General features: G+C 33.5%; 1 protein-coding gene across 1 annotated transcript in view; it reads right to left on the bottom strand.

Moving 5' to 3' along the window:
• The window catches only part of LOC128202829 (uncharacterized), a 76,802-nt gene that overhangs the window by 56,948 nt on the left and 7,129 nt on the right, over window positions 1-12,725 (bottom strand). The window contains exons 2-15 of the mRNA XM_052903987.1: window positions 10,423-10,507; window positions 8,697-8,778; window positions 8,142-8,230; window positions 7,361-7,567; window positions 7,013-7,111; window positions 6,015-6,136; window positions 5,200-5,410; window positions 4,772-4,926; window positions 3,950-4,103; window positions 3,137-3,333; window positions 2,655-2,796; window positions 2,137-2,340; window positions 985-1,158; window positions 239-445 (exon numbers count right to left, since the gene is read on the bottom strand). Coding sequence (XP_052759947.1) covers window positions 239-445; window positions 985-1,158; window positions 2,137-2,340; window positions 2,655-2,796; window positions 3,137-3,333; window positions 3,950-4,103; window positions 4,772-4,926; window positions 5,200-5,410; window positions 6,015-6,136; window positions 7,013-7,111; window positions 7,361-7,567; window positions 8,142-8,230; window positions 8,697-8,778; window positions 10,423-10,507 — 2,128 coding nt within the window. The remainder of the gene's footprint in view (window positions 1-238; window positions 446-984; window positions 1,159-2,136; window positions 2,341-2,654; window positions 2,797-3,136; window positions 3,334-3,949; window positions 4,104-4,771; window positions 4,927-5,199; window positions 5,411-6,014; window positions 6,137-7,012; window positions 7,112-7,360; window positions 7,568-8,141; window positions 8,231-8,696; window positions 8,779-10,422; window positions 10,508-12,725) is intronic.

The following is a 12,725-nucleotide window of genomic DNA, read 5'->3' as shown; positions in this document are numbered from 1 at the left end:
CTCTTATCACCAAAGTCTAAGTTAAAAACGAAAAATACCATATTTATTGACACTAAAATTTGGTATGATCATATTTTATCATAGAAATGCATACTTGTATAAGTAATAAAACATCATGAAAAATTATCAATCATATATCTACAGTAAAATGAGAAATTGATTATCAAGAATGTACTAAAAATATTTTATTGTACAATGTAAAAAACATTATGAAAATTTGTTAAATAAATTAGCATACCTTTACATGTTGGAGGAGAATTTCCGTGTGTCCAGCCGTCGATATTACAGTAGGTCCGTACTGTACCCACCATTTCGTAGCCATCATTACAGAAAAACTGTACAACTGTGTTAAAATCAGCGCTGGCTCCAGAGAAATCGTTACCTCCGATTACTTTTAGACCCCCGTTCTGTACGAGGTCTTCCGGTAATGCCTTACAGCTTGAAGCTAGCAATTAAAGAAACTGATTTTAAACTTTAATGAAAGTTTCCAAGAAAGAGTACTAAATTTTATTGTTGCATATATACAATAAGTATCGAGGTGGTCACCTCTAATGAAAACACTAAGGAAGCTATTTTTATACGTTCAACATCACACATATTTGATTGCTATGTTTAATAGTTGAGATTCATTTAGTTATTCGTCTTTTCACAAATGTTTTACTTTCGAGCGTAAATGGGAAAATTATAATTTCTTCAAAGATCATTGGAAACTGTTATGAATGTACTTCTTTTGGAACAATCATATTTTGTTTATTATTTTAAACCAAAATTAAACAGTAAATACAGAAGTGGAATGAAATGGTTATTTTTAATGAAGGGAAAATATGTTTAATATAACACTTTCTCTTGGACAACCCTCATTGATTTAAATCGGTAAACACATTTGAACTTCTAAGATTAAGACGGTTCCAAGAAACAAACTCCAATCTGTGGGGTCAAGTCATAATGGGCGCGAGCAGACCTTTATATGCATTTATTTCTTACAAGAGCATGACGGTAGTCCCTCCCATTCGCCGCTACCCATGCAGGTAGCAATTGGCCCGCCCTCCATATTCAATCCCTCATTGCAAGCGTAGGTAGCGACTGACATATATGAAGCTCCAGATGCGTAAGTAACATATGCATTGTTCACTTTCGGAGGAGCGCCACAAAATACCACTGCAATGATTGAAGTCAAGTTGAAACAGAATAAATATATATATATATATTATAAACCCATCATAAATTCACACGAAATACATATCGTAAAATAAGGTTGTCCGTATTCCACTCCGGTGCAATACGACGGTATTCCACTCTTGTGACGTCGCGTCATAACAAGTATCGTTGCGCGATGCTAAAATGACGTCATAAAATAAATAATAGTGCGTCGTTAAAATGACATTTATTATGAAAACATGTCGCTTTTAAAATGTTCTAACAAGTAATGTGTATAATAAAAGGGCTATTAGTACTGCCTTTGGATCCGGAATGTCGTGTTCGACTCTATTGGATTTTTTGCTGCTCCTCGTAAAATCCGAATCTGCAAAAATCCCCTCGAATCGAACACAGCCTCCAGGATCAAAACCCAGTACTAATAACCCTATTGTTTAAAAGCATTACTTGCGGTGAACCACAACAGATAACTCCTAAAGTGTATACTCATTTTTTTAGATTTCAGCTGAAACCTGATATAAATCATTCTTAAATCCTTTTCTGGATAGAAACCAGTATTGGTGTCCTTTTTGAGAGGTCATGAGAAAGTACACCTATGGGGATCGAAACCACAGCCTCTTCAATTGAAGTCATGTTGAATCATGAATACAAAATGCAGGAAAATATACAATATTACAAAATTCCCCGTTTTTAAGGAGACCTAAACAGGCATGAGGGCAAAAACAAAAGAAAAATAATGGAATTATTATCATCACGATAATCCATGTAAACCTTTTATAAATTATAAATACATACCATATAATAGTTATTAACATTTTACGTAAAAGTAATAAGTAATAGGAAATGCATTCACTTTTATAATAACAGATGTCTTGGGAATTTAGTGTTTCTTTTATCACTTGTCATCATAATGACGACTGTTTGCATTTTTATATAACATATATCAAATATAATAAAACGCATTTATGCTAATTTTCTTACACTTGCATTCTGGAATTGTGGCAAGTTTATCATCATCAATGTACCATGATCCTTGTGTACACCTTAGTGTCAGAGACTCTCTAAGTGCGTATTTCTCAAGGTTAAAGTCGTATCCAGTAGAGCAAGTCAATAGCACATCTTCATTAAAGTAACTCGTGTTTTTATTCAATTCAGTTTGCTCAGAAACTTTAAGAGCTGGGCAGTCTGTATGAAAAAGAATCATGTAATAAAAATTCACCCGAACATAAATTTCAAATGAAATTCACACAAACCAACATGCTTTATTGTTCAACAACTGTTTGTGATATATCTAAATGTATCTGGAGCATGCGCAAAACTGACATAATTATCAGATGTTTATGTATTATCAATAGTTTTCTTTATTTGAAATGCATACAAACTAGCTTTTAAAGACAGTGATACCAGTGCTTTCACAATACTACGATCTACCATTATTTTTGAAAACCTAAAACCTGATACTCGATATTTAGAAATAAATAGCCAATGCAAATATATACCTGCTCCGAATTCTAAACGAGAACTCTTCGAATTGAGAGCAACATCAGATTGGAAAGTGACTTTAAAGTTACCATCCGAACTATGGTAAATCATCTCAGGATAATTCTCCACCCCAATCTCAGTCCCTCCTGAGCCTTCAATCTGAACGTGATTTAAATAATTATCCAAGATTTTCCGTGCGGTTATGATATATCGGTTGCAATTTTGCAAAACATCAAAACGCACAGAATAGTAAGTGTTGAATTTCAAACGAACATTTTGTAGGGTTCTTTATGTAAAATATGTTATGAGTATTAGGTATTATTCGGGTGGTTTCAAGTAATGACGTTTTTGTCATTTACATTTCTTAACAACAAAGGGTTTCGCCTTATTGCTGTGCCTTTGATAAAACAACAAGTTCCTATTACACGTGTTGGTGAGCATTTGTTACTCTGTAACCATTAGTGTTTAAAAAACTTTAATTGCAACACTACTTGCTTACAGTAAATACATCCATGGACTGTTTCGCAAATGTTGTACGTGGATCGTCGTACAGGTCGTTCATGAACTTTAACGCAAGTCCTCGACCAACTGCCTCTCCCCCTTTTAATGTCCACGTACACGTTGCATTGTGTGGAATCAGTTCGTCAAACAGGTGTATTTCACCATACTCATGCGTCAGCGTAATGCCACCACAGCCTGTCGGTGGAAGGAATTTCATTCAAAAACGGCTTTTTTCCAAACGTTAAACTTTAAACAGTGATAAGTATCGGAGATATGTTAATTCACAAAATACCTGTCTAAATACTCACTTATTGTTGATTAACAACTTACATAATTTGATGCTTACTATTTAGCATGCACCTTTTGTTGATTCGTAACACATCTGATTTGATGCTTACCAATGTGCACTTAGTGTTGATTTGCAACATACCTGTTTCTTCTGCTTTCTAATTAGCATGTTTGCATTGAAGATTCACAAAGGTTTTTTTTATTTGCAATATAACATCCTTGGTGGCATAAATACCTACATGGTATGTTCTTTTGTAAAATATATACCGTTGCAAAGGAAAACACACGGGTTTTTTGCTTAGTAATATTCATGACGTGTACATATTTAACATAAATTATGTGTTACAATGCAACAAACATAACCATTTACGTAAAACATACTTGATTTTTATGTTATGCCACATACCTTATTTGTGCTTCATAGTATACCTGATTTGTTCTTTATTGGCATATCCAGTATGTTGCTTAACAAAAATCATGGTGTGTAAATGTGTAACATACTAGGTGTTGATTTGCGACACACCTGATTTGTACATAAGTTGGAGATTTTCAGGAACGCCTTCCATTGTGATGTGCAATTCGTTTCGTCCGGTCACTCGGACATCACCAGGTGCTAGGTTTGTCATCCCGCCGCGTATCTTCCCTGATGTTGGTTTCGTCTTATCTATTGGCTCAACCTTATTATCGATAGGGAAAACATTGTTTATAGGAAATTCCAGAAATCATTGCTGTTTAGTCAGAATTATCTTCCCTGGCTATATCTCAGTTCTCCAAAACGGAACTACATACTTTTCAGAATAAATTCTAATGTTTTGTTGGTGCTCAGTGTACATATACCTATTATGGCCATGAAGTTTTGCCTTACGTCGTGCGTTTTATCTCAACTAACACCTTAAATCTAAGAAAGTTATTAAGCATATAACTTAAGTAGTTTTCTCACTTAGCCATATTTCGCACCTAATCTTGATAACACGAAATAAAAATAAGATATCAAGATTAATTATATTTCTTTTCATAGTCAAACTAATTAAATTAAATTATTATATTTTAGTATAACGTAAATTATACCTAAATAATAAATGGTAATTTATCTTATAGCTGTAATTAAAGACTTAAGGTGTTTCGTAGAATTGTGGCCTTAAATGAAATGACGCTCAACGTCTCTCTCGACTGTTATTGCTAATTACAGGCTAGCTGTATATAATATACATTCGGTTGAAATTTTGACTGAAAATTGCATTTGTATTAACTGTTTTAAGTTGCTGAAAGGATAATGACCGACGCGCAATCGGAGCATGCTCCTTATTCTTGGAAAACAAACGAGGCAACTGGATACATAGCTTACATAGTATGTAATATAATCTCCTCCAGAAGCTGTAATTCTCCAACGTAGTTGTAGACCTTCTGGTTTATATTCAAATCCCTGGTAAGGGAAGATCAATGAACTCAACCCGACCGAAGCATCGAGGTCCTTGTAGCCACGAAATATGTTTGTATTATCTGGAAAATGTATGGTAGATAAGTTATGGTTATGTAATTCTTCCAAACGAGCTATTTTTATGATGAAAAAAATGATAATGGATGTTAAGTCAATTTGTAAGCTATAAATTAATTTGAAAAACATGTTGATAAATTTAAAGAAAAATAATGATTCCTGTATAAACATATTAAGGTAATGATGACGGTTGTCATTGTAATATGGTTGTAAACATTAGTGCATAAAACATTTCAAAAGAATCCAATAGGATAGATATGTGGGGACGTTTTACATACCTGCGGTATAACTCAATGTTTTTGCGTTGAAGTTTTGCTGAAGGTTGTTGGCGTACAGACGAACAGTCATGTAGTTGTTATCTGAATACAGATAAACGCCCGCGTTTACAGTGCTAGTAAACTTCTTTATGAGCCGGGAAACAGCAAATGTAGGATTACCGGTCCATACTTCTAAAAACGCCACATTCGTTTCGAGAGTCATAGACGGCACCTAAAAACGATGAAAAGAAGCACAAATAACATATTTTAACATTTGAAAAACAAAAGTAGAAATAATAAGTTAGACGTTATCGGTCAATACGCACCTATAGTTTCCTGTGACTAAAAAAAAGAATGGCGGCACCCATTGTGTTGCATGGTGATTAGGTGTATTGTACATTTAAAGATAGTCATCCATAACTAATAAAAAAATGTTACTGGTAAAGTATAATTTTAGAGTTACAAAATGTTAAGCTTGAATATTTTTAAGTTTAAGTTGTGGCAGGTGACCAAAGTGTATATTGCTATCAATTGAACATACGTTTTGTCAAACTGAATGAACTTAGCCCCACACGTCTTTAAGTTTTTAGATAAAATTTAAAAAATATGTGGCCAGTATATCTGCAATTTGTTGTACGATTTGTCAATAAAATCGTATGGTGTGTATGTTCAAAAACAAGTTGTGAAATTAAGGTGAACAAATGAACCAAACTATTCATAATTTTTCCAGAATAAGGAGGTTCAGACACCCTTATACTTGGTTCACATAATACAAGGATTTATTGATTGTTTTTCTTTCCATAGGTATGATAGCTCACCACTTATGTTTTACTTACGTAAAGTTTAATTCGTCGTCCAATTGGAGCTTTTATTGTCCAAATTCTATTCTGACCAGGATACAGTGTGTGAGTAGAAAAACTTCCCGAGCGTTCAACGTCTATATAGTTCATATCATTAGCTGTAAAGTATACGGGATATTCTTACCAAATGTCTTTAAACACTTTTTCGTAAGGATGATATTTATGAACTTCTTTTTTCAATGACAAGGAAGGGAGCAAGATCGGCAAAGTTGACCACTTCACAAGTGTTTTTTTTTAATTCGAAAAGATAATTGTTTTAACTCATTTAAACAAAAAATAAATGATTTAAAAATACAATCACATGATACGCTCGTAGGCGAGATGGTCCTAATACAAAGGTATCAGGCCCACAAATATGTGAAATATAGATGTCTGTTGACCCCACATTTATTTGGTATCTTTCGAAAGGGTTCTGTACGCAGTAAAAGGATATTGGTATGTGTTGCCTAACTTAATATAACAAAGCAGTTTATTTAGTCTTCCAATATTGTATCATTTATCCGATTTCATTTAGAGTAAAAAGCAAGTAAAAAACTGTAATGGCTTTATGAATAAAGTATTTTAGTCATATATCCAACACGGAAGTAATCAGTTAGCAAACGGGTTTTCAAATGATACCAAACGTATATGGGTTTAACAGGCACAATCAGAGTTCTAACCTATTTGTCGGCCGGAGTCATACATAGCCCATATATTTGGAACTATCATATCTGATTTATTTAGTTTGTATGATATTGCCGGTAAACGAACCATTTGTTCTATATTAGAATATATAGAGGATATTTATTTGTTTGAGTTGTAAGATCGTAATATATTCGACCGAGTGAGCAATACTATTTATATTTTATGAGTAGTTCCACATGGGTTACTATGGTGTAGCCACGAGTGAAATATGAACTGTTGGTGTTCACAGATGTAAATGAAAGAGCTATTTACCAGATACAGTCATATAAAACAAGACTTTGGTAACTTACGACAGTCCAATTCATCACTAGTGTCCGAGCAGTCAAACTTCCCGTCACACTTTCTCGTCTCAGGAACACACTTCGCAGCCATATCGCAGGACATGTAACCTTAGGGTTTAACACATGTCATTTTCAATAAGATGGATGGTATATTAAAACATGACTGTTTAATATAATAAAAGTGCTATTGATCCATTCAATATTGATTAAAACAACCTAATTTCTAAAATGTTAACACATATTGGAGATATATGACGTTTACATAGAATATCCAAACTATATGTGTGACCCGTGATACATGAAACAACAAAAAAGGAAAACTGTTTTAAAACACTAACAAACTATAGGTTTCATTACCTTTGAGACAAGCCCTTCTCTTACAGAAGAAAGGATGCATCTCGTCGCACGCTCTAACCATAAGCCCCTTCATATTGTCGACCAGAATACAGTCAATGTCGTGCATGTTTGTAGTGGGCTCGTTGTTAGCCCAACGTGGAATCCGGTCGCTTGGAGTATCTAAACCGGCCTCGGTACGACCAATGTGGGTTCCGTTAGTCATAAAACCTAAACATATAATGGAAAAAAACATAGGTAGCATATGTTTGTCTTTTAGCATAAACATAGAATATACAAAGGTCCGCAATAGTAGTAATATAACATATATATTTAAATCCACTTTAAATGCATGGTCGGCATTGTAGTATCAATATTGTGAAGCATCATGATTAAATCATATGAATGGACTATATATAAAAGTAGTGCTATTACTTGAAAACAACAACAACAAGATCAATCAAAAGATGTATTTTCAATTTCTTTTCTGTAATAAAACATGATCTGCACAACAGAATACTCAGATGATAGCTCAGATAGACAGTAAAAGGCAATAAAGATTAAGATCAATACCAGTGTACTATACACGGATTTGGGCAAAGGGGTCACTTTTAAAAGGCTTAAACAAGGCCTTTAATAATTGCCTTTCTTGCAATTTCATTGGCTGAATATGTATGTTGTATTCTAGGTGATAGCAACATAAGGAAATTACCAGAGTCATGTCATTTAAATCTCCATTAAGAATCGATAAGAATTCGCAAAAGTTAAGGGAGATAAAAAATATTTACTACACTACCTCACTTACCAATCCATGTGTGTATTCCTGGTGCGTTGCGGGCTATAACCTCGTCATATTCAAGCTCATTTGCCGGGTAGAACAGATGAGCTCCCTCCCTAAAATACATTGGTTTGTCTTCTGTGCTTATACAAATAGTGCATGCAAAGTTCTCACTGCTATATGCATGCATGTCGGCACTTAGCTTGGAGCCACAATGAAATATTTTTCATTAATTTATAAATGTCATATATTTTGAAATAACAATGCATGTTAAGAAGTATTTAAATATTTCAACACATATTACAATCACAGTAGATAATAAGTTTAAACTTATTTATTTTCACAAAGATTGTGAAACAAGCTATTGCAACTTATATTAATCACTCTCTCTTGGGGGAACCTGAGTAGCCGGAGGAAACCCACTTGTCCGACTTGGTGACCACAAACCAAACTCACATGCGCCCAGGCCGGGAATCGAACCCGGGTCGCATAGGTGAGAAGCGAGTGCACTTTAGACAACTATTATGGACGTAATTCATCTTCTTTACTAATATGTTTGCTATTTCATTACGTCATACGTACAGGTTACACGTCGTGGACGCCTCGTTGAACGTCATATCAACATCCACTTTCTTATAACAGTTGGCTTTGTGAATGATCCATCCTAATATATAAGAAAATGCATTTAATTTATTTGCAATTACATTTAAAGGCGTTATAAATGATGCATTGAACTGTACAAATAATGACATAAAATGAACTGAACTGTTTAAAGAGCCACATAAAAATAAACTTTACAGTATATTTCACATAGAACTGTTATGTATTTTATACAGTTTTACATATAAGTGTACTGCACTATATAAAATGACACATATAAATGTAATTTTCTGTAAAATGTAATATATGAATTAAATGTTCTGTATAAAGAGCAACTGATAGTTGTCATGTTCTGTATTTAGTGTCATATATAAATCTACTTTTCTGTATAAAGTGCCACATAAAATTGTAATGTTCTGTATAAAGTGCCACATCAAATTGTTATTTTTCGTATTAAGTGTCACATAGAAATGTAATGATCTGTAATACGTGGTATATATAAATATGTGATATTATGATAAAACGCTTTTCTTGTGACCTGTATCACGTCGAGTTCGGTGTGCAAACACGTATCCGTCGAGACCGCACGAGACGCGATGCAGGCCACAAGAAAAGCGTTTTATCGTAATATTCCATTTATTATATACCTGCCTGCATATCCAATTATTCCTTCTTATTTTTCGGTTTCAACTTGATTTAAATTTACCGCCATCTGTCAAATATCAAAATATGGGATGGCTTATGGAAAGTTACAGAATTCAATTTATTTTGAGAAATGAGAAGAAAATCTTTTACATCTTATTAACAAATTGCTTATACGAAAACAATTATTAAATGTCAAAGCACAAAAAAGTACTTATTTTTCGAGTATACACTGGTTATTTCCTGTAGACGTAACCCGGTCATTTTGAACAAAGCGAACATTCGTGGGATTTTTTGACGATCATTATATGCAGAATTGGGGGAATTTCGTGAGTCAATCGCTATTTCTATCGTTGATGTGAAATCGCCTTCTTCTTTGTATTGGCGATCAACTCATGTTTATGGTAATGTTACAACTTCTAAACATCGAAATTGCAAACATCCTGTTGTCTAGATACTAAGATAGATTGGAAGTGTACTCTGCTTCGACCTTCGTGCTTATCCTCATGTAACTTTGAAGAACCATGTTCATGAATATGTACATGCTTCTGGAGCGTGAGTAAAATTAGATATTTTTATGTTTTATGTATATATTTGGAAGTGGCCAGGTTTTACCAGTATTTTTGTCACGCTATTTCAAGCAATGCGAAAGTAGTTCCGAGACTACACACGGTACTCGCATGATACGGAATCAGATAACGACAAAATGGTGATACGGATATTTCAATACGGCGTGCTGTACTTGCATTGTTGGATATGGAAAAGGATATTGATAGGCATATAACAAATAATTGTATTGTATTGTATAAAGTGCCATGAATAAATTTAATGTTCTGTATAAGGTGCCACTTATAAATGTAATAAAATAAATTAAGTGCCATACACAATTTTTTATGTTTAAAAGGCTACATATAAATGTAATGTAATGAATGAATAAAATGCCATATATTCTGTAATGTTCTGTAAATAGTTTCATGTATAAGTGTACTGTGTCGTGTAAAGTGTTATATATAAATGAACTGTATAGTAAAAAGTGTAACATATTAGTATAATGTGCTATACTCACCATGAGGGCATTGGAATTCAAGTTCGCCCAACGTTTCAAAGACATGATCAGCGGCTTGAACTGGAGACAAAGTTGATATAATACCCTGCAATAGTTAATGTGAGCTATAGCGAAACAAAAAGTTATAACTGTACAAATATTTAACTTTTTCCTTTCTTGTGCACGTTTACTTTATCTAAGTAGTCGTATATTTCTTTCATTATAAAAATGCGATTCCAGGAAATCCCCCTGTGACATTTTCGAGTATTTTTAAAAGTAAAATAACATGTTAGTCGTGTCGCCCTTTCCCGATGAGGGTGTTTTTGTACTTAGCATGTTTTGTAGTGTAGATAGTTAAGTGCACACGACCCGGGATCCTGAATAGTATCGGAGGATGCAATGAATGCTCCCCAAACGCCAATTGTCTAATGGATGTAGCATTTTTATACATAAGTTAAAACTATAACATGAAAAGATATTGGCATGTTTGGGAATATAATTTTGAAATAAATGCCAAGTAATGAATTAAAAATCAGCAAATGAAACTTATATCAGAAGAGGAACGTTGAATCAAAGAGTGAATAAATTTTTAAAAGATTTTATAATGTCATTGCCATCCATCTGTATACTTTTATATACTGCGTTGCATATGAATTCCATTAGAACATCCCAATATATGGCCCGAACAAGCTTTAATCATTGATAAAATAAGGTTAAGGAGGGGGGGAACTAAATAAATATGCAGATCATGATAATGATTGTTATGCATTGCACCTAACCTTATTGTCATAATTCTATATTTCACTATATGTGGCTCGGATAAACTCCCATTTTCAAAAGTATATTATTAGGTTATGATGACTTATTGTCAAATAACTACATTATCAGTAACATTTGAATCCTGTGCAGACAAGTACCCAGTGACACTCTAATTTTCGAAAACTTTCAAGATAAATAGAGTTTCAGGGGTGGTAAATACAATAAATGCAGGGCAGAAAACATCTGGTACTGCACTTCTCCTTATCGATAAATAAGCATATTTCAAGTTTCATTCCAGTCCCTTGAGTATTTTTCATGCTATGGCCAGAGCAAGCACTCATTTAACAAACTACTAGGCTTAGGAGAGTTTCTGGCGAGTTAACTTAAACACGCGCAGAGCAAGATTATGTCTCTTGTGCACTCCACTTGATCGTATTGCCATTTATTGCTATCCCTATTTAAAGTTGCATTTCAATATCTTTAGTATTTTCGAAGACATGTCATGAACAAAAAAGTCCCCAAAAATCAGGTTAAGCAGATATAACTTTAGAAATGTGTAAAGCAGGTTCTCTTTAACTAATAATACAACATACATTCTCATCCATTGAAATTGCAGACAGAAAATCATGTAGTATTGGTTCAATCATTAAGTATTTTAAGTTTCGCGGGTTTTAAAGGTCCGCCTTCTGCCACTCATTCGATTCACACTCCCTGCGTTAGATTTAGCATTAACAATGTGTCAGCCAATGAAGATGTATTCTTAGTCATTAAGATAACATGAAGTTATATCTAAATGATAAAGGAAGGCTTGTTTGCTTAACTCACTTCGCCCATTCTTAAGCACTAAAATTTTACTTCTTGTCATTTAATTTATACATAATACCCATTTTAACTAGATTTTAAGTGTGTTAACTCTTACCCATGTTGGCTTGTTACCGGGTTTATGTTTAATTTTTTTGCTACTGAGCTTGTTTCTGCAGCGTTTTGCATTAATATTGTACGCGAATGTATTACCACATGTGTAAAAAGTAGATAAAAAGGATGAAGTGGTCATACCATTCAATGTTAACAGATATCAAACAGAAAAAAAAACTGATTTATGACAATGACGACACACTGAATATGTTATATATGTATGCACCCGATTTGTTATTTTCTACCTTCTTCGTTTGATATAGTTGGTGGAGGTTGTGAATGTTCGACAATCATACACACATTTGACATGCTTATTTATATTAGGTCAATAGAGTCCTTGTGATTATTATCAGTAAAATTGTTCAGCTATGCAGTGTGCTTCAAGTAGATGGACATGGTTTTAGAATATAAGCTATTGCGCGGTTAATTTTTGTTTGGATGTATGCACGTCGGTGCCAAATGGTAATGACTGTTTTATTGCATATGAAAATGTTTTGAATCATCATTGTTCAAAATAATTTTATATGCATTTATGTGAATACAAAAATGTTTGTCTTGGTCTTTAATGTTATATATATGTGTTTTCATGTTTTGCGAATAATATGTTTTATTTTAAAATCTGTGTTATTCAAAATTGTCCAAGAAACGAA

Source organism: Mya arenaria, chromosome 2 (assembly GCF_026914265.1).
Source record: "Mya arenaria isolate MELC-2E11 chromosome 2, ASM2691426v1".
Lineage (NCBI taxonomy): Eukaryota > Metazoa > Mollusca > Bivalvia > Myida > Myidae > Mya > Mya arenaria.
The sequence above is the reverse complement of the archived record's forward strand: the minus strand, read 5'-3'. Positions and strand labels throughout refer to the sequence as shown.